Raw genomic sequence first — 27425 nt, 5'->3', positions numbered from 1 at the left:
ATAAGTGTATAGTATTTTACAACATCTAAAATTATATATTAATATATACTGTACTTGATTTTTAATATTAACATTCCTAACATTACTGGCAGGTGCAAATCTAAAGTACACTGTAACAGCCAATAAGAAATTAGCTTTTATCTAGCAAGAGTGATGTTATAAGAATACAGCAAATTTATGATTCTCTGCTATTATTAAATAACCCTTCATGACAGTCATCTGTTTTTGACATTTTAGACCAAGCATGTTTCCCCGGGTTTGGTGGCTTTTGTTCTTGTTAGATGTCCAGACTTATGCACAGAATTTCTTTGAAGAGAAAAGAGTTGGAAGATACAAGGCCAGAGCTTTAACGTCAGGTCCAGTGGACAAGATTCCCAGCCTCAGCGATCAAGGTGAGGCTTCAATACAGAACGTTATAACGTAGTTGGGGATCCAAAATGTGGGTAACAAATACATTTTCTTTTACATACTTATTGTGAACTATGAAACTATCGTTTTTGGAGATGCCTTCAGGATGCAATGAAATTTGTATTTGGTCAAATACTTAACGGACAACCAACTATGAAGTCCTTTTTGTAGGATTTAGGGCTTCTGCCCCCTACTGTTGGTGATTATCACTAGCAGTAGCTAACATCGGTGGCCTGCATGGGACAGCACATTTATTTATGGACAGCTGCCTCTGATTGCTAATGCATCTCAGGGTGAAGGCACACTAAAAATTATTGTACAAGGTAAACTTACAGCCTTACAGCTAGGAGTACACAGGCGCCTAAAAGGGTGTTTTGCCAAGCAGCTCCTACTAGGGGGTGTCACACCCCAAAATGTATGTGGAAGGAAAAGAAACAGGTGGAGCGCTAAAAAATTGGATCAATATGGTAGTATAAGAAAAAAATATAAATATAGTTTTATTTGCTTATTGCACAATATTTGGTGGGTTTGTAGCCACTTGATAGGTATAAAATATATTTTACTCAGTAAAATTACATAAAGACATAATTGAACAAAATACAAAAATAGAGAATACATTTGAATAACATGAATAAAAGAAATGGGTTATACTTATGGCGTGGATTCCTGTATTAGTGCCCTTTATTGGAGGTATTTTTAGGAGCTGGATTGGATATCCTGGGGCTGGGTTGTTGTGGGGTCCATAAACCTTGCCAGATAAGTAGCGCTGGAGGGAGATGGTAGACCCGATGAATTGTGGGTATCCTCAACGATGTGCACCCTTGTAATCCTTATTGTGCAGGTGCTGGTGTCCCAATTTTTAGATATACGATATATTAGAGCCCAGTTGTTGTGGGATCAACAATAAGTATAACCCATTTCTTTTATTCATATTATTCAAATGTATTCTCTTTTTTTGTATTTTGTTTAATTATGTCTTTATGTAATTTTACTGTGTAAAAAATATTTTATACCTATCAAGTGGCTACAAACCCACCAAATATTGTGCAATAAGCAAATAAAACTATATTTATATTTTTTCTTATACTGCCATATTGATCCAATTTTTTAGCACTCCACCTTTTTCTTTTCCTTACACTAAAAATGATTTACATTTTATTTTTGTTATTGTTATTATTATTTTATTTGTTGAGTCTGGACATGGAAGCCCAAGTCTGGGCAACAAGTTCTGCAGAGCATATGGAAGTCAGAAAGGGTGTGCTGATTGACGACTGATTAGCCTGTAGAGCACTGCTCTTAACGCTGCCGGGCGGAGAACTGAGCAACAATCCATGTCCCTGTGACTTTTTTCTTATAAATTGCCCAAATTAATTATTTCTATCAAAGCGATTATGAATAAACTTCAAAATGTTTAGTTTGATATAATTAGAGATTTTCCTTCATGGAGCGAAACATATTAACGTACTTGTATAATTTAGGCTAATATTGTTTTATTTAATCCTGCACATTAAGGGCCTTATTCTGGTTCACTCCTTCTGGCAAATTCCTTCTTAGATGGCCAAAACCATGTTCACTGCAGGTGGGGTAGATGTATCTTGTGCAGAGAGAGTTAGATTTGGGTGGGATTTTACTTCAAAGTGAGATTTATATTGCAGTGTAAAAATAAAGCAGTCAGTATTTTCTCTGCACAGAAACAAAATAATTCACCCAAATCTAAGTCTCTCTGCACATGTTATATCTGCCCCCTGCAGTGCACATGGTTTTGTCCATCTAAGAAGGAATTTGCCAGAAGGAGTGAACCAGAATAAGGCCCTATGTTTTGTTTTGGTGTAACAATAGTTCGAGCAGAATGTTTTGCAAAAGGATTTTTATTGGGCTAATTTGGAAATTATGAATTCAGATTTATATTTTAATAGGAACATAATTTATTTATACCACATCTACATAAGTAAAATTGAACGATGTTTGTGTGTGCGTGTGTGTGTGTGGCTGTTCTACGATAACCCTCGAATGCTTTAACTAATCGTCTTCAAACTTTGCACACTTCCTTATCACCTTAAGGATCGATCTAAGTTCGAAGATGGGTTTAATCGGACGGCCCCTTAAGGCTGTCATAAGGGTCCGTGCTATTTCTTTTGTTTTCATGCATTGTGATATGTTGGAAAGCTTATGACTTTCTGAATACAACCAGGGCCTCTCTCAGGGCCGGCAACAGAAATCTTGGGGCCCGGTACACTGATATCTCTGGCAGGCCCCTCTATCCCGCCCCCTTGAGCAATTTTTGTTTAGTATACTGCGTATTGAATGTGTGTGTTTTTTTAAATTGTTACAATATTTCACTAATTCCAGAGGAGGGTTCGAGTAAGTACCCTTACAGGAACCAGGGGAGTGCCTTTATAAACCATTGGTAGGCACTGCACTGCTGCAGCTATGCTAACAGCCCATGAGCGCCTATGAACCTTGGGGCCCCTAACAAGCTTGAGGCCCGGTACAGGTGTCCCCTTTGACCTCCCCTGTCGCCTGCCCTGCCTCTCATAGCCAGATATAGAAAGTTTTTTTTTACTCTAAATATAATAACAATAAATACACATCGAAATGAGGGGTTATTGTGCTTGAAGCAAGTTACATGTTCAAGAACAGGTTAAACATTACAGGCATGGTGTAAATATCTTGGCGTCAATAGGTTATGATAATATGTTTTCTGCTTAGAGGTATGTGCGTAAAACAACATTTCGGTTTCGTCCAAAAATAAGAACAAAACAACATAAACAATAGTAATCTAACAAACTGTTAGTGCCTACCTAGTCTCCAAAGTCGCTGCTTCATCCATAGGTCCAAGAGAGAAGAGGAAGAAAGAGAGGAGGACAGAGGTGAGATACAGTAGTAGAGTAAGGAAGTTAAATAAAAAGGTGGGAATCTTATGTGGGATTGTAGGTTCAACATTGTGGATCCATTGTTGCAGGTTCGCTTTATGGCCTAAGGCTGATAAATCATTATTAGTTTTTATCATTTTAGGAATGTCCAGATGGTCTGCCAGATACCCAAAAATTGACCAAAAGGCTGTGCAGCGAAATGAGATGCCCAGGACTGTAGTACCATAGACATGCAGGTCAGACCAAAATTTTCGAATACATGGGCATTCCCGAAACAATGCATAAAATCGGATTCTGCGGCAAGACATTTGGTGCAGCCTGCAGTGTCAGATATGCCATCAAATTCCTCCTTTTGGGGGATAGATATGCCCGGTGAAGTATCTTAAAGGTCATTTACTGCTAGGAACTTGCCGGAATAAGTTTCAAAGATGAGTAAAAAGTATCAATTACAGTATCTGTTCGGAAGAAATGGAAGCAATTTGGGAGGCCCACTTGTCAATTTGGATAAATCTAAACTCGGATTTATTAATAAAAAATAGATGTACAGTAGAGTATGTGCCTGTACATATAAGTGAGGTTTATACATTCTAAAACATAATTCTTGTTTATAAGCCACAGTGTACCGTATGTACAGTCTGCTTTGGCTTTCCAGCACCCCCTGCTGGTCACTGTAATGCATGTGCATTTTACTTCACTAGAATTGCTGCAAACTACAGGTACTGTATATTTACCAAAATGTGGGTTTATGGAAATGGAGCTGTTGCCAGAGGTGTAGATAGGTGACATGGTGCCTGGAGCAAGGGTAGCCCCCCCCCCACATGCTGTAATTCGCCTTACACATTATGCCACACAAACCGTAATGCCCATTACACATTATGCCACACACCGTTATTCCTATTACATACTATGCCACACACAGTTATGCCGCTGACACTATTTTATGGCCCACACACATAAAGGCTCTTGACAAATGATGCCCCACAGTATGACTTTCACCAAATACATTAATTAGCATTTTTTTTTACCTACGGGCTTATTGACAGGGGTTACATGCTCCTTGCCAGGGATTTGTTGCTCATTTCCGGGGGTTACTTGTCATTGCTAGCGGTTTCATGCTCGTTGCTGGGGATACAGACTTGTTGCTAGGGGGGGTTAAATGCTCATTGCCAGAGCAGGTTACATTCTCAATACCAGGGCAGAAGTTACATGTTCGATGCTAGTGGGAGTTACATGCTCATTGCTAGGGGGAGTTACATGCTCATTGCCAGAGCAGGGTACATGCTTGTTGCCAGGGGGAGTTATATGCTCGTTGCCAGGGGGAGTTAAATGCTCATTGCCAAGTAGACTTACATTCTCACTGCCACTGGGGGGAGGGGTTTACATGCTCATTTCCCAGGTGGGTCCTTTCTAACAGCGCGCCAGTGCTCCCAAAATCTGTAGTTCTGGGCAGCGATGGGCGCACTGATCTCCTCTGACAGACACTAGAGGTCCAACATGACATCTATCTTTCCCGTCTCCTGAAGCTTGAGCTCCACCAGAGCCACCCACCCTATGCCTCTGGCTGTTGCCAATAGCAAACTGTTCTCAAACTGTGGGTCACAACCATCTTAGCATGTTACACATATGCAACAGACTGCATCTCTACCAGTTAAACTGCATGCAATGCTTGGTTCCAAAAATGACATACAAGCCTCAAGTCTCACATTTTTGCTCATCCATTAATCACATAGTATTGGGTACTTCTGTCGCCCAGGGATGTGGTTAACATCCGGGCAGTTAGGATACCAGAGCGTTCAATATACAGATTCCAGCAACTCGGCTGCCTTCAGAGGACCGGCACTGGAACTCTGAATAGATCAGGATGTTGATGGTAAGTATATGGGGCCAGATAGCATGCAGGGCTAGCCTAACCCCTAACCTAACCCCCAAGGGAAGGGGATTAGGTTTAGGTATTAGCTAGGGAAATTAGGGTTAGGCTGCAGGGAGGGGGCTGATATAATTTGGCAACAAGAGTGGGGTTTAGGTTTAGATAGTGGGGTGCAGGGGTTTGTCACTAGTAGGGAGGTTTAGGGTCTGGCTGAATGGAGAAGGGTTAGGCTGCTAGAAAGGAGGTTTAGTGTTATGGGGGGGCAGGATGATGGTTAATATACTGACCACACTCCTGTCAGGATTCCCTCCATTGAGATGCCAGTTTTGGTATTCTGACCATTGGCATCCTGACCGCCGGTCATCCTTATGTATCCAGTGGTTCTCTCATGACACTGCAGTTTGGACATGGGGAGCCTTGGTGTTAGACATTTCCCTACAGTATCAGGCAGGACTTCCCTTGACAGGATGTCCTGAACAAGTGGACCTACATTTACAAAACAGCAGTTTGTCATCCGCGGGTGCAACCAGTAGTGTTAAAACAGAAATAGGAATGAATGGTTAATCAGTCAAGTTTAACAATTATTCCTATTGACTATTTCATTTAAACTTGCTCAAAGCCTGTGATGACCATCAGTCTTACCAAACTGCAGCTTAATAAATCTACGGCTAAACGTCGAGCTATTTAATCCTTATTTGCTAGCACTGAGGCCCATTTTCTGGTTGAGTCCCCCAGATGCTGCCCTCCAATCTGCCCATCCCCCATTGCACACCAGGTTTGTTCGCACAACCGGCGAATGGATGTTTAACATAAACATGTTAACACTATGTGGAAACACCCACATCATTCAATGGTCGCTGACCACAAATGATGTGCGCAAGCACGCATATCTAAATGACTCTCAGGTCACTTAGATTTGCATTCACACTCCACAGAAACTGGGCGAGCAGCTGGTATCCAGTGAAGTCAGCTGCCCACCCCCCGCACCCGTGTCATAGCTTCATTACCATGGAAACGACCAGCGTCTTCATGGGAGTGCCCATGAAACGCTGGGCATTCCCATGGGCTATACCCCCAGCCCCCCACTCCACGCACCCCCCCCCCCCCACACCCACACCATCTTTTACAAGTTATTTCCAGTCATCTTCCATCTATTCATAAGTTTCGAGGTTTCATAATGTAATGATTATGAAGGATCTTGTGGCCTCTATTAGAATTGTCTGCAAAGTCTGTTACAGAAAGGTTACAGTCTGGAACCCCTGATGATGTTACAACTAAAATGTCTGAGCTCACCCTTGGGGTTGTATTAACCCATATTACATGAGTGTTCAGTTTTCCTTGTGTCTACCTCCCCCTCTCCTCCTCTGCTTTTAAGTCCTTTCTTTCACTTTTCTTTTTTTCCAACACTCCCTCTGCAACACGCTCACCTTTTCTCCCCTACCTACTGTAGGGTTGGGATCATTTGGTCTATTGCATTATGGTAGAAAGTCATTAGGTCGAATCCATTAGGTCGACATGCTAAAAGGTCGACATGATTCTAGGTCGACATGGGAAAAGGTCGACATGATTCTAGGTCGAAAGGTCATTAGTTCGACAGGTCATTAGTTCGACAAGGTCATTAGTTCGACATTGTCTATGTCGACATTCACAAGGTCGACATGGGGTTTTTCACTGTTTTTTTACCTGAATGTCAACACAGTCGACATGGACACAGTTTAAAGTGCACTGCATCCCCTCGCATCGCTCGCTGCGCTCGCTATGCGTCGGGCACGGTGCCTCGCTACGCTCGGCACACTATTTTATTCTCCCACCACGCCCTAGTGGATGGTAGGGCATGAAATACCGCCTGTCGGCACATGTTGGCTCAAAAAACAGTGAAAAACTCCATGTCGACCTTGTGAATGTCGACTAATGACCTTGTCGAACTAATGACCTGTCGAACTAATGACCTTTCGAACTAGAATCATGTCGACCTTTTCCCATGTCGACCAGTAGACCAAATGACCGCATCCCCTACTGTAGGTCTCTCTATCAACTGGATGAAAACAAAAATGAATTGTAATATATTATGTTAAGTGCTTACTGTACAGACTTAACATTGATTACCTGCTGGAAGCTTTAACCTGTTCTAAATATAGAACATATAATAGATTCTGTCAGTGACTTTTGCCCTCTCTGTGCTCTGGTTTCCTCCCACAATCCTCAAGACATACTGATAGCTTGATTGGCTTCTAACCAAGCAACATTTTGTGTGTATGTGTGTGTGTGTGTGTGTGTGTGTGTGTGTGTGTGTGTGTGTGTCCGAGTGGTAAATGGTACAGATTGCAAGCTCTTCTGTACCAGAGACTGTACCATAGACTGGTGTGGACTACTGAATGTTCTCTCTAAAACTCTGTATAACACTGAAGTACTGTATAAAGTGGTTACAGGCACCCCACATGATATACAGTCTTTCACTCCGCTTCAGATCTAATTAAGACAATGTGGATCCATAAAAGATTATGAATAATTTGTAGCCAATTAATTTTTATATTTCAAGAAATGTCATTTTGATTAGAATTTTCTAGCATCGCTGAACATAATTAAACATACTGCACCACCATTGATTTTGTAATAGATCAGGAATACACCTCAGGTGGGCATCAACAATAATATTTTAGGCACCATAATTGTATCTGTCATAGATTACTCAATACATATCTCATGATCTCTTATATCAGATGAAGACTGCCTTCTGGAGATGGCTTTCCTCCTGGACAGCTCAGAAAGTGCTAAGGACTATAATCACAACCAGGAGAAGAAGTTTGTGTTGCAGATGGTGGACAAGCTAAAAGGCATTCAGTTAGACTCCAAGCGGGCGTTCAGCTGGAGGATGGCCTTAATACAGTATAGTAGCACGGTGCTCATAGAACAGACATTCAGAGACTGGAAAGGACCTGATAACTTTAAAGCTCGCATTGCTCCCATAGCATACATTGGACATGGTACATTCACATCCTATGCCATCACCAACTTAACCCAACTGTATATGAATGAAGGGACACACAAGAGTGTGAAAGTGGCCATACTTCTAACGGATGGGGTAGATCATCCGAGAAATCCTGATATTTTTGCTGCTACTACTAATGCAAAACACCACGACATTAAGCTCTTCACTGTTGGAATGACATCTGTATCCAAGGAAACGGCCAATGCGGCAAAACTCCGCTTGCTGGCGAGTGTGCCGGCTACCAGATTTGTGTTCCATCTACAGGAAACCAATGTGGCGGATTCAATACTGAAGGAAGTGGTATGTACTGTATGGATATTATGGATACTGCTATCATTACTGCATGTATATAAGAGGTCCTGTCATTTACAGTACAGTGTGGTGGCAGCATGGAGCTCACCAACTTCCAAAGCATCATGAATTGCATTAAATCGCAATATGCTTGTATCCACTAAGTTTAGGGAATGTGTTTTCTTATACTGCTAGAGTTAATGGGGGTTATTCAATCTGTGCCAATATTTCACAACAAGAAATATCGGCACTCGGTTATTTAATGCTATCAACGACAGCATTGAAGGCTGTCAGATCCGACTTCTTTTTTTATTTGAACATTAAATTTATATTGTGAATTTTTAGTGGAAATAACAGGGGGGTACAGAAGGGTAAGAAGGGAGGGGGAGATGAGAAAAAACAACAAATGATAAAATAATATTTGTCTCAAATGTCACACCATACCAGAAAATGCACCAATATTTCAGTCTTCGTCCACACAAAGCAATAAATCGTTGTACAACAAAGTAACATGTATCTATTGAGTACATAGTATAGATAGGTCCGAGGGACTGCTGTAAATAGTCGAGTGTCCCATCTTTTCATTATAAAGAGACCAGCTAAGCCATTTCATGACTATCGAGTTTGGAGAAGAAGAATACTTGGTGTCAGCAGTCTCAAAGATAACGTGCTTGTGTACCTTGTTTTGGATTGTCTCAATGGAAGGTATTATATCAGATTTCCACAATTTAGCAATAATAGCCTTGGTAGCTATAAGGACTTGTCCCAAAATATATCTGTCTGCTGCTGAAAATTGTATTGGGAAAACATGGAGCAGCGCAAGAGCTGGGTCAGGGAGAATGAATTGGTCCAGTATTAAACTCATCATCTGAAACACTTCCCCCCAGAGAGGCAGCAAACATCGGCACGCCTAAAATATGTGAAAAACATCCCTGATGTTACCACATTTTCTCCAACAAGAGTTAGGGGATGATGGCCAAATTCTATGCAGCCTGTCTGGGGTGAAGTAGGCCCTATGGATAAGCTTGAAAAACAATTCAGAATGATTTATACACTGATCTTAAAGCAAGACTTAAAGATATTCTCCCTGTCTTCATCACCAAGAGATCTATTATAGTCTCTCTCCCACAGGGATTGGAAGTTCAATTTATGTATTTTACTGGCAGAGAGTAAGTGTAAGCACCACCATGTTATGCCAACTGAAAATAGGCGGTTGCCCTAGTTTTAAAAAAGGTTGGTGTGATTGGAGCCAACTCCTTATCTGTAGATAAATGAAGAAGTCTTGTTTTGGGATATTAAAATTGTTTTGTAGATAAGTGAAGGGCACAAAATTATCTTCAACATACAAATCCCCCACTGATGTTATTCCCTGCTCAATACATCTATCTAATGGTAAATTAGGAACGAAGGATGCTGTCATTTTATACCAGGCATCTAGGGTTGCTTTGATGTATTTTCAGAGGGCTGAGGTTTTCCGCGATTCAGTAGATGGAAGCCATAACAAGTCTGCAGTAGGGGTAGGGTGGCAGGGGCAAACGCAGGATTTTCAGAAGGGGGTTTCCCGAGGGGCGGAGCAAAGCACGGAGATGGACACTTAGGTGACCCAGTATATGCCGGGTCAGTTAAAGTATTATAGATAGACCAAATGTATATAACTAATTATTTATATATATATATACATAACAGCAAAGTAGACCCCTGGGCATGGCAATGTATTGGGGGCACCTACCGATCCTCCAGCGGTAGGGGTGGAGGAAGCTTTGATGTCCCGCGGATGGTAGGGGGTATTATATCAACCGCTCAGCATGTAGGGCTCAGTAATTTCCACTAATTACCCCTTTACTGTACAGATGGTGGGAGATGGGATGGGAGAAGGGGGCATTGGGCTGAATGAAGGGGTCCCAATACATAACTTCCAGGGTGGTAGAGGATGTTTAATATGCAGAGGAGGGGTGTATAGTGGAGTGGGCTTATTATTCATAATTTTCTGGTGGGAGGACAGCTTGCTTGACTGCAGATATCTCCAGTTCCCGGAAATAGATTTCTTAGCTTTTAATGGAATTAAAAACTAGAGAATCCCACCTATCAAACGGTATTGGGGACTAGGGAATCAGAGTTCAGGAGGCAGAGCAATCTGCCAACGAGAATATAAAACTACATACCAGGTGTGTGGAGCTGGAGCAGTAACCAGCTGCTGGAAGGCTGATATTTCTGGTTCTGGGCACAGTAGAGACCAGCTTCTAGTGTTTCTCAAAGGGGGAGAGTCCCAGCTTTTGGAATATACCCTCAGAAAAACTCTAATTTAGACAGAAACTGAAATATCTGACCGGGAAAAGCAATTTACAGGCTTGGATGGGGACCACTTCTTAAAGTCGGATATCTCCGGTTCCCCATGGCCGATTTTTAAAATTCTTGTACCTATGGAAAGAGGGGACCCTCAGCTTTCAGACTAGGGTCCTCAGATTCCTGGGGGGGTTTCTGGGTACTCAGAAACCCCCCCTGCGTGCGCTACTGGGTGGGAATAAGTACTTTCTAAAATCACCCACGGTTTTGGGTCCTTGGGGCTGAACCAATTCCTAGCCTGATTCAGCAAACAAGAAGTGTAGTAAGTTTCAATATCCAGATAAGCAACTCCTCTCTCTCTACTTTAGATCATATTAATATTTTCTTTGCAATTCAAGGTTTAGCCCCCTTCCAAAAATACTTAGTCAAAAGTTACTAAATTTCTTTAAAAGGTATCTGGGAGGGAAAATTGGGATATAATGAAATAGATTCATCCATTTTGGTAAGAGGACCATTTTAACCGCAGCCACTCTCCCAGGCCAAGAGACATCGTGCATCATCCAGTCTCCAGTTCAGCTCTGCAAAAGCTCTCAACAAGGGGTTATAATTGCAGTCAATAAGTTGTTTTTCTGGTGCCAAGTTAATTCCTAAGTATCTCAATGGAAGGGTTTCCCAGGAGTAATTGTACATTTATTTTAGTCTAGTGACAATATCAGGGGGGAAACCCAGTAGAAAGGGCCTCTGTTTTACTAGTGTTTAGTTTATAGAATGAGACTTCAGAATACTCCTGTAACACCCCGTGAAGAGCAGGAAGAGAATTTTCAGGATCTAAAATACATAAAAGGCTAATTTTGTGGGATAAGCTACCAATTACCGGGCCCTTAATAGAGTCATTACATCTAATATATTCAGCCAGAGGCTCAAACGCCAAAGCGGGCACCTCTGTCAGGTGCCAGATCCAACTTCTTCCAGATCCAAGTCGGATCTGTTTTTTCGGAAACGGCGTGTATTGTTGAATTCATTCATTGCCATTTTCTGACCATTTTTGGCATTTTTGCCGATTTCAGGACCTTCTGACACTAGACTTACAGTACATTGAATACCAACAGTCGAATTAGTGTCGGAAGCCTTCGAAGACCACCAGGTTACCGACTGTCGGGACGATCCAACAGTCGGAATCCCAGATTGAATACCCCCAATGCTTTGTTATACTATTTTGAATGATAAATGTGTTTTTTTTTTTAGAAAGATGATAAAAAGATTATTCTTTATCTTCTAGCGTGTACGTTTGATGTCGTTAATGATGCGCACCCCTGTGCTTCATTAACGACCCCTTCCCTCGCTACTTCATTGTCACAAGAGTTGCAATTTTTTGTCTTCCTTTTAAGTGAGTTTTTCTTGTGTTTGACTTAGGTGATAACTTGAAAGATATGTATGGAACAAAAAAATCTATATATTGTAAATTCAATAAAATCATATTATTTGGTTTTATCCATCAGAGATGTAGGGTTATTGGGACTAAGTTGATACAAGTATGCAAAAGTCTAGATTTTGCTTTCTAACTTTAACCTCTATAGTAAAATATATTTAAACATTTGTTTTATAGCAAAGACGGCATGTGAGGTATTATATAAAAGTCAGTATTTATTGATTCTTACATTTACTGATTTGTCCTACATCTTTTTCTTTACAGAAAGAGCTTGCAGAGGAAGGGGTAAGTGCTCCTATTGTGAAATGACCTACAGTACTATATAACTTTAGCTTCCCTGGCAGACAAAAGAACCGATCAAGGATTATGGCATATTTTGTTCGTATTACATAAATATATATAGTCTGCAAGTGTTATTAAAGGTCTCTTTATACTTTTAAATAAGAAACAAGCTTAATTTATTTTTGTTGCTATTGGAACAAGGTGTAAAGCAAATCAGCTCATTAACTATATTATGCTACCCTTATTCAAATGTTGGAAAATGTTCCAGCTTTCCCTTATAATAAAAATGAAACAATAAGAAATATTCTTATGTGGCTGCTTCAAGCAGGGTCGGACTTACCCACACGGGTACAGGGAAAATCATGGGTGGGCCCCACTGCCTGGGGGCTCACCCTCTCCTCCAGCAATCAGGTTCCAGATTTCATATGAATTGCAAAACTATTGTAGATCGCGATCCACATGCAATTCCCAAAACATCGAAAAGACTTTGCCATCTGTACAAATCGCAGTAGCTCTGAGGCTTTCTCTAATCGACAGGCTGAACGAGGCCAGCGCTGACATGAGAGACCCACTATTAAAATGCCTGGGCATGCCTGTGTTTTATCCGACACACCCAAAAAATGGCAGGTTTTCCCCCAAAACACTGGCTTCCTGTCAGTTAAGCTCCATACACATTACATTTCTATGCCTCTTCTGCTGCTGTCCACCCTTGTGCATGCACAACACATATGGTATGCATGCACAGATGTTTGATAGTCGCTTGATTTGCAAATTTTCTAATAAGCTATCCATGCTGAATTGGGCACTAAGGGCCAGATGCACTAAGCTTCAAAAGAGATAAAATGGAGTGATAAACAGCCAGCCAATCAGCTCCTTCCTGACATGTCACAGACTTTGTTTGAAAAATGTCAGGCAGGAGCTGATTGGTTGGTTGTTTCTCACTCTCCATTTTCTCACTTTTGAAGCTTAGTGCATCTGTTCCCCTATCTGGTACATTACCATGTACTAGCAGTATTTACTATAGTTTTAAAGGGGCTCAGATCATGCACTCAATCATGGAGTATGGGCCCCTATCACTGCATTTCAGCAGTGGGCCCTTCATGCCCCAGTCGAACACTGCCTTCAAGTACTGGAATCTACACCTCTCAAGCAAGATAATAAGAATATCAATAAGCAAAAGAATCATCTTACCGCTCACTGGACTCCTGCACAGCAAATCTCCAGTCCTTATGAGAACAGCAGGCATCCTTAGCAAGGGTTGCACAGCATTACACTCTAGACCAGTGGTAGCCAACTTCAGTCCTCGAGAGCTACCAACAGTTCACATTTTCCAGACAACCTAGCTGCTGCACAGGTGCACTCATTACTCAAAAACGCATTTTAAAAGATCCACAGGTGGAGCTAATTACTTCACTTGTGATTCTGGAGGGGGGGATGCTCTAACATCCGCGCCCCCTTACCGCCCCCTATCGCCGGCTAACGCATTCAGAATTATCGCATACAGTGTGCTGTAACATATGTAATAATTATGGCAAAGGACAGCTCTTGTGTTAAGAGCTGTCCTTTGCGGTGAGTCAGTGGGTCCCATCGGGACCCGGCGGCTCCCCCCCTCCCTTCCTTACCCGGCTACTGGCTGCTGCTGTGGGGGAGCTGGCTCTCCTCCTCCCTGCACCCAGAAGAGGATCAGTGCAGGGAGGAAGAGGTCACAGGTCCGGGCAGCACAGCTCTGTGCTGCCTGGACACAAGTGAGGGGGGGCGATGCGGGGCGGCGGGGGTCATGTTAGAAGCCCAAAAAAATGGGGCATTTTTTCTGGTGATGCCCCCGGCCGCGGTAACCCGGCAGGGGATGCTTAGTGCATCCCAAAATGCGGTAAAAACCCAGATAACAGGGTTTTTACCGCATTTTTAGCTTAGAGAATCTCCCCCTCTGTGAGGAGATCTGGAAAACAATAACTGTTGGTAGATCTCGAGGACTGGAGTTGGCTACCCCAGCTTTAGACCCAGCTTCTATGGCCTGTAGTGAGACCATCCAGATCAAAGATTAAGTCGCCTCTGGACTCTGGGAAGATTTTCCGATCCCTAGACTGTCTGAAGTAAAGATTACATCATTGTTAAAGAGAATTCCTTGTTATAGATCATTTCTGGGCACCGTTCCTGAGTGTTCCCCCTGAAATAGAGCATTGCATATAACTTGTGATCACATATTAAAAGAAACAGAGTGAATTACATATCACCTGTATACATTATGTTTAATAACAAGCAAAATGTGTAATTTCTAAAAAACATTGTGTTCTTTTTTTTCCAGTGCCGTCAGTCACCTGTCTGTACCTGTGAGAAAGGCGAAAAGGGACCTTCAGGACCTGCTGTAAGTACATCTGACATTAATACAACTACTGCTTGCTGCACAAGTATACACATATTTTTATAATGTATATTCTGGTGACCACAAAACATTTAGGGGGAAATTTACTAAGATGTGTATTCTACTTCACATATGATGTTGCTATGGGCAACCAATCAGATCCTGTCTACCATCTTCTAGAAGGTACTAAAAAAATAAGAAGTAGATTCTCAATGGTTGCCTATAGCAACATCACATGTGAAGTAGAATACACATATTAGTAAATGTCCCCTTTAATTGTCTAATGCTGGCCATACATCAGAAAGATCGATCTTAAGATCGATTGCACTCATGATTGTGTACAATTTCCCTTGAAATCCCCAGCAGTCCTTGGTGGTTTTTGGACACACAATCTACACACAATCCATCATACAATCAGTCATACAATCCATCTGCTGCATGATTTTGTACACAAGATGTGCACACAATCTGCATACAATCCATCATACAATCAGTCATACAATCCATCTTATGATTGATTGTATGATTGTGTACACAAGATGTGCACACAATCTGCATACAATCCATCTTACAATCAATTGAGATTGTATGATTGGGTACAATATCTTTCTGATGTATGGCCAGCTTAAGGCGTATAGTGATTACCATTAAGGGGGTATTCAATTAAGTCTGCTTATTCAGCTAACCTAAAAAACATACTTTCCTATTCGATTGCAGATGTTTTTAGACATGTTTTATCGTTGCACCTTCACTTAAAAAATACAGCATGTGTTTGAATACCCCCAAATGGGGAGGGAGGGTATTGCCCCCTATTACCCCTGATAAAACACCAGGAGCAAAAAAAAAATGTAATTTTGAACTATTTGTTTTTCCTCTGTGTGAGGCTATTCAATTTGACTGCCTTGTTACAAACACATTTCATCATGGTTTTCAGTTGCTGCCGCCCCATTTTTTGCTGAAAACAGGCTGCTTTAGGGGTACGCTTATCGGGGCTAATAGGATAGCCCCCAGAGTCTATGTGTATCAGGAGTCCAAATGGTTTTTCTTATTCTTGCTCAGACCACAAGGGGCTGATGAACAGTCACACAAGTCTGTTTTGCAGGTGGCTCTTGCAATTCCTAGCAATGCACATGCTCTGTAGCTGCGAAACAGGCATTTCAGATGCATTATCACTTGTGGCTCAATGAGCATAACTGGTAGCAAAGAGCATTCACATGTAAGATGTGTGCGGACATGTGAAGGATATGAAATAATATAGTGGGGCTGTTTCAGATACTGTAGATCAAATGCATATATAGTTGAAGAGGTGGGTGGTATAGAATGGGTCAGTCTCACAGATGCATACATCCATGCACGCAATGCAAGTGCAATTGCATACAACTCTAAAGTTGCTGGATAAAAAATTCTCATCACTTTTCTATAGGAAAAGCTATAATCTATTAACATTATTTTGACATCATCGCAGGTTAAAAGAGTTTCAACTCATAATTACCATAATTTATACAAAACTCTAAAACTAGGTATTCCATTAGAGGTGACATGCCACCGTACACCCTATGTAGCACATTGTATGCAGAACATATATTTGCCTATAACGCATATATATTTATGAAAGTTATAGTACAACTGAAAAGGTGGAGTGTTATAGTTAGAACAGGAGAAGCTGATAAGTAAGGCTTAGCATGGGTTTCTCAAAAATAGATCATGTCAGACTAATTTAATTAGCTTCTATGAGGAATTTCTATGAGGAACCAGTAGGGGGCTGGACTTAGGGAAATATGTTGCTGTAGTACAGTACTTAATTTCGCTAAAACTTTTGACACAGTTCCTCATAAAAGGATATTAAATAAACAAGGTAATTTAGGGTTAGGAGATAAAATTTGTAATTGGATTAAAAACTGGTTGCACAATCAGAAACAGATAGTGGTGGTAAATGGCATACATTTTAGCTGGTTTAACCTCTTCAGTGGCAATCCCGAGAATTTTCCGGGCTGTGCCTCAGTGCCCAGTCTGGCAAGCCCGGAAAATTCTCGGGATTGCCACTGTTTGGAGCCGGGCAGCGCTGCTGAGTTCACATTTTGATCTCAGGCAGCGTGGTGCTGCCCGGCTCCCTCCCCTCTGCGGCGTCGCCTCCTCCTCCCTCCTCCTCCCCTCTCTCCTCCGGGTGTTCAATAGAAGTCCCCGTGCCGGCTTATGACAAGCCGGCTGCCGGGGACAGCAATGCGACGCGGGGGGCGCAGGTCCGGGCAGCCGCTGATTGACAGTTCAGCTGCGCTGCCCGGACCCAGGGGGGTAGTGGTGGGTTTTTTTTTAAAGGGAGCGCTCCCCATAAAAAACTCGCCCAGTGGGGAGCGCTCCCAAAAAAAAAAACACTACTGAAGGGGTTAAGGTCCAAAGTGGAACCCTACAATGTTCAATATTGGGACCCACCTTGTCTAATATATTCATTAATGATATACCAAGTGACATAGTGAGTAAAATTGCAATATTTGTGGATGACATGAAATTGAGTAAGGAAATTATCTTAGGAGAGGATGTGGATACACTACAAAGTGACTTAATTAAACTGGAAAGGTGGGCGGTAAGGTGGAAAATGCAGTTTAACGTTGATAAATGTAAAGTGATTCATTATGAGAACAAAAATGAACAAGCTACTTATAGTCTAAATGGAGTTATTAAAGGGAATTCTGCTTGGGGGTCATCATAGATGAAAAATTGGGTAATAATGAACAGTGCTCACATACAGCAGCAAAAGCAAACAGGAAACTGGCATGCATTAAAAGGGAAATGGATTCAAGGGATGCCAATGTGATAATGCCTCTTTACAATATATTGTTGAGACCACACTTGGAATACTTTGTTCAGTTCTGGGCACCGCACCTTAAAAAAGGACATACATTCATTGGAACAGGTACAAAGAAGCTAGTAAAATGTCTCGAAAAATTAGAATACAAAGATAGGTTAACCAGGCTGAATGTCTTCACTTGAGAAAAGGAGGTTGAGAGGAGATATGATTACCATGTTCAAACAAAGGATTGGGAATCATGTGGAACTGGGAGATAATTGGGAGATAACTGGGAGATGATTTGTTCACTAACAGGCCTATACTGAGGACACGCGGGCATGTACTGAGGCTCGAGGAAAATAAATTCTGTACTGAATTAAGAAGAGGATTCTTCACCATTAGAGCAGTAAAATTCTGGAACTCATTGCTGGTGGGGGAGGTTACAGCAACTACTGTTATTGAATTTAAATCAAAACTGGATACATATTTGGCCACTAAGGGAATCCTATAGATATGACTAATTACTCAAGTCAGTAGTTACAAGAAAAATACTATAGGTTGAACTTGATGGAATAACGTATTTTTTCAACCTTAATTAATATGTTACAATGTTACTATGAGTGCCACCTACGTATATAAAGAATGAATGGATATAATCTGAAATTCTTATACACTTGTTGTTTCTTAATGCAGATTTGATGATTTATATTGTAATGCTGCTTTTTCTGTTCTTCAGGGTAAAAAGGGTCGGCCAGGTGATGATGGTATTCCTGGATTGAAGGGTGGTAAGGTAAATGTTTTATGCTCTTTTTTTAATAAAACATATGACAATGTAACCCCTAGTTTAAAATATGAATTCTTCAGTACAATATATTATCTATACCTATATGTCATCCTGTTTTCAATGCCAAAAATTTTGATTACAAAGAAAAGGCACCATAGAAGAAAGTTTGACATCATTTAGAGGTTAAATGGAACACGGTTCCAGGTTTCAATATCTGTGTTGAATAGAATTCCCCAATGAATTCCCTAATGACCGGGGTGCGGGGGGCGGGCAGCTGACTTCAGCGGATGTCAGCTGCCCACCTTGTCCTCGCACAGGACACCTGCAGATCAGAGGACACCATAGAGGAGTCTCAGATCTGCGAGCCTTGAAGAAATCAGTCGATGGTCGCCGACCATCGACTGATTTCTCCCCCCGCACCAAAGGCTGCGAAAGGATGATTATGCAAATCAACCATTTGCATGCCTGCTGGGGGGTTTTCTTTTTTTTTTGGGGGGGGGGGGCGCCTGGGGGACTCAGGTAACCAGAATAAGGACCTGAAGGTAACCATCCCACCTCCTGCTTTCCTGAGCCAGATTAGAGTGGGGTCTATCTAGAGTCTGTTCTAGCTGAGATCAGGGCCGGCGTCACCACTAGGCAGGTCTAGGCATTTGCCTAGGGCGCCGGCCACTGGGGGGCGGTAATGAGCCACTGAGGAGAGGTACCATAGAGGTACCATAGAAAGTTGGAAGCGGGGAGCACTGCAGGTAAGACAGTGGGCTTCCCTCCCCCCCCATCCCGCCCATGAATCAACTCTGCCCTCCTCCCCCCCTGGACACGGTATCATCAGCGGTATCTGCCTGCACCCCCCCCCCCCCCCCATCCCCCTGCAAACTAGAATGCTTTTCTGTAAGAATTACTGTTCAGGGCCAATGTGGAGATTAAAATGTTTCACCTCACCATTAGAGGTGGTGGAACTCAGTTCCACCCCGTTCCCCCTCACTTTAACCCCTGAATATTACTATTATGACAAATGTGTGTTATAAATGTGGGCATTATATTCTAAAATCTCAATGCTGCATTCAAACTTTAGACCGCTGCATGTACTATTTCTCATTCGCTGTAGCATGATGGATTGCAGTATGTAGGTAGATGTTTAATGTGTGGAAGTAGCATGACATAATGCAACTACAGCAGAGTTTGTCTTCAGGCAGTTTCGTGCTTTTTTCCAATATATATGAACGAGCCATAACATGTCCTTGGAACCAAACTACTGACTGCCCTAAATGATCTTTGTGATATCTCTGTATTGTTCTATTGGACTGTTTCTGGGTTCTCTTCTAATATCTACAGAATGTGAATCAGTAGTTATATGTAAACTATGTTGCATCTATGTTCATTGTAGGGTGAATCTGGACTTAACGGTATTCCTGGAAGAGATGGCCTAGAGGTAAGCGTGCAATACAATATGCTCTATATGAATGATAAAGCATTAGACTAGTCATCATTTAAAATCAAATGTTTACGCTTTCATTTTTACCTTTATTCTCTTTCTTACAGGGGAAGCCTGGATATAAAGGAGAGCAGGTAATGAAGTCAGTTCATGGCATCTAGAAGGCTGTATAATACACCGTGCAATGAGATATATGTGCTTGCTCACTAACCAAGCTTACCTCCCAACTGTCCGCGGGAACGTCCTGGTTTTTTTGGGACGTTCCCACGTACCGCCCAGAGCCGGCAGTTAGCAGTCCCCCCTGTCGCCTGTGAATAGATGCTGTGCGCATGTATACAGATTCTATTCCTGCAGACTGACAGGCTGGGGACATAGCCAGCAGCTCCCTGGGCCGCTAGCCATGCCCACACAGTGACAAAAATGGGGCGTGGCAGTAGGCTATGGCCCCTTGTCATGAGGCCACACCCCAAAATTTCAGTCGCTTACCTCCAGTGTGCGAAGTGTCCCTCTTCCCTCCACTTCAATGTAGGGAGGTATGCCGATGGTATCAGAACAAAGTACCGTTCTTCTGTCTGTAACGGGAGTGGAGGGAGGGTCCAGCAGTAGACTTTCAATCACTGTAAGTCTGCTGCCTTCCTGCTAGTGATGTTGCAGGACCCCTTCGCCAACGTGATTTTTAACCTCTTCATTTTTGCACCCATTCGCACATGTGCAGAATGGGTCCTGCACATTCAGAAAGTACCAAACATCTGTTGTTTGTGCATAATAGCAAAGTGCAACCACACTTGAATGACCCTGAGTGCTAACACTTTTGATTGATAAATGAAACATCGAAAATAATGCAAATTGGAAAACCACTTGTTAGAAAATATGCATGTACCAGTCTTTTTGATTATATATTTCAATATTAGGGCTATCCAATTAGCTGCAAAGAAACATTTTTGCTATTTCCCAGATGTTTGTCTATTTTTGCCTATCCAGTTTGGTCTACCTAAAACACGCAGGTTTAGTGAAGCCTGTGTGTTTTCACCAGCCTCATCCCCGTTTTTGTTCGAAAACAGAGATGCTTTCAAGGATTTGAGTTTCCCTGCCTGAGGCAAATGATGCATTATCCTTGATAAGCCGCAGTTTATTGGGGCTAATTGGATGGCCCTGGGAAAAGCAATTACCCGCGGTCAATGATCGCTTTTAATTGAACAACCCCCTTAGGGGGTATTCAATCCTGGGTCCCGACTGTCGATCTGTCCCGACAGCCGTGACCCAGGCCCGTTTTCGTTTTGCTTTACCGCATATCGCCAGGCGTGATTCAATGCCTTTATTGACATTTTTTAAACACAGCCTGTAGAATGGCAGCTGGGAGCCGATTGGATGCTACTTTATAACTATTTTATAATTTTTCAAGTTTAGAATATCTGGCACATAGAGAGAGAGAAGCGTGCCATGAGTCCAGTTCCTCGTAACTTGCAGCAAACCCCTATGACCTGTCACCACGGTGCACAGTTATATGACACGACTGTCATACAGTACCAGTCTGTCCCTGCCTCTGAATGTTTAATTTCCTGCTTTCATATAAATCCATAGAAGGCTTCCAAGCTGTCCTATTAATCACAGTATACGACACTGTACACTTTTAGTACTAGATTGTGGCTCTGTATCAACAATTTATCTCACCGGAGAACCCTAGACTGTGATATTGTGCTTTTGTTGTTATTGTTCATTTATTAAGTCATTTATTTCAAAAGTCTAATATAGATACAAATAAGAGACTTACTATTATCTATATTCTCCTTTTTTTTAAGGGCGAACGAGGCGACTGTGGTATTCCTGGTATCAAGGGTGATCGGGTAGGTACCAAAACAATGACATTGTTATGGAAAGACCTACTTGCAACAGGCAGCATTAGATTGTACATTAACATTTTGATTTTGATATTTTAGGGTCCTGAAGGTCCAGCTGGTTCTAGAGGACTCAGAGGTGTGCAGGTGAGAAAACACAGCCAGACTGGCCAACAGGGGTACAGGGGAAATCTCTAGCGGGCCCCACTGCCTAAGGACTCCACCCTCCTCTTATGTCAGGTTCCAGATGATGCACTTTAGTTATACATTGTTAGTTACATTGATGATGCACTTTAGTTATACATTGTTAGTTACTCTACATGGGTGTTTGTCTATTTGTAATGAAAATTAGTAAATCAAATGATTTATTGTATTTAAAGTTAAGAACACAAGTTTATGATTGATTGATTGATTGGTTGGTTGATTGATTGAATGAATGAATGAATAAATAAATACCCACCACTCATAAGTCCTGGCATATATTTTGGCCTTTGCATGATCTATTGCAATTCTCATTGGCTGGTGCATACGGTCATCTGCTATCATGTCAGTGAGTGCAATAATGTGGTATATATAGACAGGTTCACCATCTTGTGCTTTATACATATATATAGGCTACATTGTACTTCATTTCCAGTACTGTGGTATATTCACTACAGTGCATAATCTGGTACATGATGAACTATATACTGACAATATATATTTAGAAATGGGTACAGAGCATCCTCTGAAGAAGCCATGTTATGGCCTCTGTAATGGTTGGTAAGCCAATGTGGTGGCTTGCCACACCCTCTATGGTGGCTGGTTACACTCCTTAAGCATGGGTCCCTAAGACTACATTTCCCAGATGTGCCTTCCATACCCAAATCAAGTCATACACAAATATTGTATTAGAACCTAAATCAGTGATGGCTAACCTTGACACTCCAGCTATTGTTGAGCAACACATCCCAGCATGCCTTGCTACAGTTTTACTATTTGGCCATGCTAAAACTGATGCAGGGTATGCTGGGATGTGTAATTCAACTACAGCTGGAGTGTCGAGGTTAGCCATCACTGACCTAAATGGTGCACCTATGAGGCAAAGATTGGTGAAGAGAATGGCATGCGTCCAGTGGTTATACTAAAGTATACATTTAAAGATTTTATATATAAAAGGATAACTACTCCTAACCTCTATGGGGTGAAGTACCACCAGTGACCACTAGAGGCAACTCCATGTACCAAATAACTCCTTTGTTTGCTTGATGTTATATCCGAAAGTGAACGCAATTTTTTGTAGGGACACATCTGATTCAAACTTGCTGGATATGGAGAGAGGGAGTTGTGAAGACAGATACTATGGGTGGGGTGGAGAGTTTGTCAGCTAAAAACGGTCCCATCCCTAAGTCAAAGTAAAAACTGTCACAGCTCAAAGTGAAAATACATTGCAGAAGCCATCATTTTGACAGGCTTTTAACTTATTCCTCATAAATGGAGACATATATTTTTTGGGCTATTGATAAGAATATAAGGCCTATTAAATACTTAGTATTTAATGCTACTAACCTAATTTACTTAAAGCATAGGTATGATTTGTAATAGTATACAATGTACTATAAGAAATTGAATAGTCATGGGCAGTTATAGGTGCTTGGGCGCCCCCTTTAAAGAAGAAAAATACATTTTTTTGTGTGTACTAAATAAAACCCACCTTACCTATGAGGTAGCTTGTTTGCAATGTGAAACTTCTAACTAAATTAATTATTTGCAGGCAGACAGGAGCCTACTCCTGTACTGTGTCCCTTCCAGCCTTCCGCTTCTCTCCAGCCTCATGCCCCATGTCACACGAGCCTCCTGTCAGCATAGGATCCTGTCTTTCCATGTCGCTCCAGCCTCATGCCTCTCCAGCTTTCTGCCCCACATCAATCCAGCCTTCTGCCTGTCACTTTAGCTTATGTCCTGTCACTCCAGCCTTCTGTGTCACCCAGTCTGCATGCTTCTCTTTCTTTTAGTGGTGCATCATATAGAAAAGAACTGTCGGTGAGCCACGCATGCACAGGAGGCATATATCGGACTCGAGGCAGTGACTCCCTGCACAGCCATTGGGTCCTAGTGCCCAATGGCTGTTGGCAAGGAGTAAACAGCATCATGGAGTGCAAATCTAACAGTGCTTGCACTTTGAGCTGCTTCTGGCCATAGACACAAAATAATGTGTTGCAAAGGTATGGCAGAGGATGAGATGTGGCATAAGGTGCCAAGGATAGTGTTTCTACAGTTTAACTTTTGGAAGAATGTAATGACAGTAGATATTTGAAACCACCTTATAACTTCTCACTTTATTCTCACTGCTTCATATGAGTGAAAAAGTTGTTATGAATGGCAAAACCAAGAATAGCCAAACTTTAATAAATGTTATTTTTAATAGGGTATCCAAGGACCACCAGGAGATCAGGGGCCTGAAGGATTTCAAGGACAAAAGGTAAGAAATTATCAATTCAAATTCAAATCTTATTGCCAGCTCAGTGAGCAAGTGTTGGGCTATTTAGCAACTGATCAAACCTAGATGCAGTGTAGTCACATGATGCACACAGGGGGGGGGGTGATTCTGGGTCAGGCAAGTGGTGAGTACTTACATACAGTGCATGTACAGATGTTAATCTTTGCATATATCCATAGCAGCACGACGGATCTTTGCCAGGTCTCTCTTTCCATGAAATGGGCATTTAATGGTGGGAACAGTGTGGCAACAATGTTCTTGAACAGAGCTGCCGTGACGTATGGGAGGGTCATAAGGGTGTTGCTAAAGCTCCATGTGTATGGAGAAGAGAAGCCTATGGAAATTTGCATTAGCAAAAAGGGTACTTGTGTAGTTTCACGGCGTCTGTGTCCAGCTGCGGGGCTGAAAACTCCATGCCAACGTGTATAGTTTGTACCCCCACTATCCACGTTGGCATGGAGTTGATTTTAGATAGCAAGGCGAGCGTATCGAGCCACCGAGCCCACAGCATGGGTGAGATCGCAACGAGCCCCGCAAGGGGACACCGATGCACAGCACCATGTTGGCGCCATGAAAGTACCTGTACCGCAAAAAGTACTAAATCAGGCTTCTACCATTACCCAAAAATACAGACACTTTGCATCTGACCAAGATACAGCCCAAGGTCTTATAAAACAATATGAAGTTATGAAGACGCCCCCTATCACAACAGACATTGGGCCTGATCCAGGTTTAATAGCAATGCAAAACAGAATGCAAATTAGTAAGACCGACCCTGCAGGTGGGGCAGATGTAGCATGCAGAGAGAGAGAATTAAGCTGTGTACACACGGTGCGATTTGGTTGCTTAAAAATCGCTCAGCAATATATTGCTCAGTGTACCGTTTTCATCAGCGAGCAGCGATTTTGGCTGAAAATTGCAGGCTATTCTGTCTCATTCTGTCTCTACCTCATGTTGACTAGAAATCGCTGGTCGCTGTGCATTGTGCACCAGCGACCAGCGATTTTCAGCCATAACCAGAGGAGTATGCACCTGCGACCAGCGACCATAAAGGGCTGGCAGCGGGAGTGTGCACCCAGCGATTTATCTCCCACAGTACATGAAATCACTGGCATATTGCCAGCGTTATGTGCTGAAATCGGCCCCATGTGTACACAGCTTGTGTTCAACCTAAAATCTAAATTGCAGTTTAAAAAGCTGTATAACATATGTGGGCTACATGCAAAAGCAGACAGTATTTACCCTGCAGAGAAATAATGTAAATGTATTTGCATTGCAACATAGGCCCTTATTCAGATCTGATCACAGTACAACTTTGTTCTTAAAATGCACTGCAGGTGGGGCAGATGTAACATGTATAGAGAGAATAAAATTTGGGTGGGGTGTGTTCAAACTGAAATCTAAATTGCATGGTAAAAATAATGCAGCCAGAAACAAGATAAGGGCCATGGTGTGTTCCAAACACAAAATGACTTGCTTCTTTGGTTTACTGAATCTGGCCCATCGGCAGGAAGCCACAAGACTGTATGACCCTGCGGTATGGGGGTGTTGGCAGAGAACAAAATCAAAAGCTGCAATAATTAAGCATTACACGCTTAAGTATTATTACCATATAACCTGGCGGGTGTGGTATAAATACCCGACGGTCAGGATTCTGACAGTCATTAGTCAGACGTCGGAATCCCGAGTGCACAGCGTGGGGAGCGCAATGAAGCCCCTTGCGGGTTCGCTGCGCTCACCACGCTGCGGGCACGGTGGTGAGCTGCGCTCGCCACCTATTTTATTCTCCCTCTATGGGGGTCGTGGACCCCCACGAGGGAGCAGTCAGGATTCCGACGTCGGAGTAATGACTGCCGGAATCCCGACTGTCGGGGAGCCGTCCGGCACCCAACCTGGCTGGAGCAATCAAACAAAACCAAAACTGTGATTGTGGAGACTGCAGATTTGCAGCTTCATTTAGGACACTTACAGGAAAAAAATAGGCTTTATTGCTGGTTTTACACCATGCAGACAAATAAACTATATCACTACCAATTGGATGTTTGATTGTTTATGTCATTCATATTTGAATTTTAGTCAGTTGAATCAATTAAATTAGGCAACAGTTAATACACTTCAAAGCCATATGTGCACTGTACACCTACTATATTATATTATTATTATTATTGCTATATTTCAAAATTACTTATCCTGAACTTGTATTTGTTGGACTTTCTTCACAGGGTGATAGAGGTCTCACCGGTCCTCCAGGATTTCAGGGAGAAACAGGAATAGGACTGCCAGGCTCCAAGGTAACATACAATATAAGTATGTCTAATGGGATTAACTTCCAGATTAACGTAGATAATGGTTCTATAGTTACAGTATGTGATCCTTTATAAAAATGATCACTGACAAACCGGTCCATGGGGGTAAATTGTACTGATATAATTGTGTAAACAGCCACATGTGTTATACTAATCCTTACGTTTGACGTAAACATTTTTAAAGTCTTTCCAATTCAGAACAACCTGGAGCATAATGGAACAAATAGGTATAAATGAGCGCTCAGTTGTCTGACATCAGAGGACAATAGCTGAATAACACATTATACTAGTATTCAATGAATGCCCTTGAGCAGATGAGGTAATGCCCTCCTATTTTTGGAGCTTCATAATTACAGCCATGTCAGCTTCGGAGCTTTATATGATGAATTACAAATGTAATCAGATTTGATTGTTACTTTCCAATTGTAGGTCCAAAATGACTAGCTATCACATTGAGATCTTAAGTGATTCAGTTATAGAAAAACTGTAACAAGTCAACATTCTTGGCTATTAAATATCCCCAATTAATATGATGCAGTGAGAGATACATAGTAAATCGGATTTGGACCAAGTTGGGAAAGACTGACAAAAAATATTTCTAGTTGTGATTGCTCCCAAAATGGCTTAAATCAAGAATTGGCTCCATACTCTAAAAGTGGTTAACTTGTATTTCTTATAAGATTGTGTATTTTCCACCGTTTCTGTTTCTTCTAAAGCCACTGAGTAGATATCAGCAAAATATGCCCTAAACGTTGAGTTATACTGTGGCGGATGCAGGTTCACAGTGGTGCAATGTTGTGACATCAAAATATTTAGGTCACGGTTCTGCCATTCTGCACACTGCGTTAGTAAATATGTATTGCGCTCTTTTTATTGTCATAAGATTAGAGCTGATACATTAGTTAATTCAAGATGCTGCATATGGTGTACAGGTCAGGTCTTCCTTATCAGGAATTCTATTACCTGACATGATGTTACAACGTTACCTCCTGGCGTTGTGATGTCACTGTGTCACTGGCC

General features: G+C 41.9%; 1 protein-coding gene across 1 annotated transcript in view; it reads left to right on the top strand.

Moving 5' to 3' along the window:
• Window positions 1–244: 244 nt before the first annotated feature.
• COL28A1 (collagen type XXVIII alpha 1 chain) overlaps window positions 245–27425 on the top strand; it is a 75579-nt gene continuing 48398 nt past the window's right edge. The window contains exons 1-11 of the mRNA XM_083155036.1: window positions 245–392; window positions 7869–8437; window positions 12405–12425; window positions 14728–14787; window positions 18306–18359; window positions 19738–19782; window positions 19893–19919; window positions 21585–21629; window positions 21723–21767; window positions 24028–24081; window positions 26322–26390. Of these exons, the coding sequence (XP_083011162.1) occupies window positions 245–392; window positions 7869–8437; window positions 12405–12425; window positions 14728–14787; window positions 18306–18359; window positions 19738–19782; window positions 19893–19919; window positions 21585–21629; window positions 21723–21767; window positions 24028–24081; window positions 26322–26390 (1137 nt within the window). The remainder of the gene's footprint in view (window positions 393–7868; window positions 8438–12404; window positions 12426–14727; window positions 14788–18305; window positions 18360–19737; window positions 19783–19892; window positions 19920–21584; window positions 21630–21722; window positions 21768–24027; window positions 24082–26321; window positions 26391–27425) is intronic.

Source organism: Crinia signifera, chromosome 7 (assembly GCF_055691185.1).
Source record: "Crinia signifera chromosome 7, ASM5569118v1, whole genome shotgun sequence".
In the NCBI taxonomy this organism is placed as follows: domain Eukaryota; kingdom Metazoa; phylum Chordata; class Amphibia; order Anura; family Myobatrachidae; genus Crinia; species Crinia signifera.
Note: the sequence above shows the minus strand (reverse complement) of the source record. Positions and strands in the feature narration are given on the sequence as shown.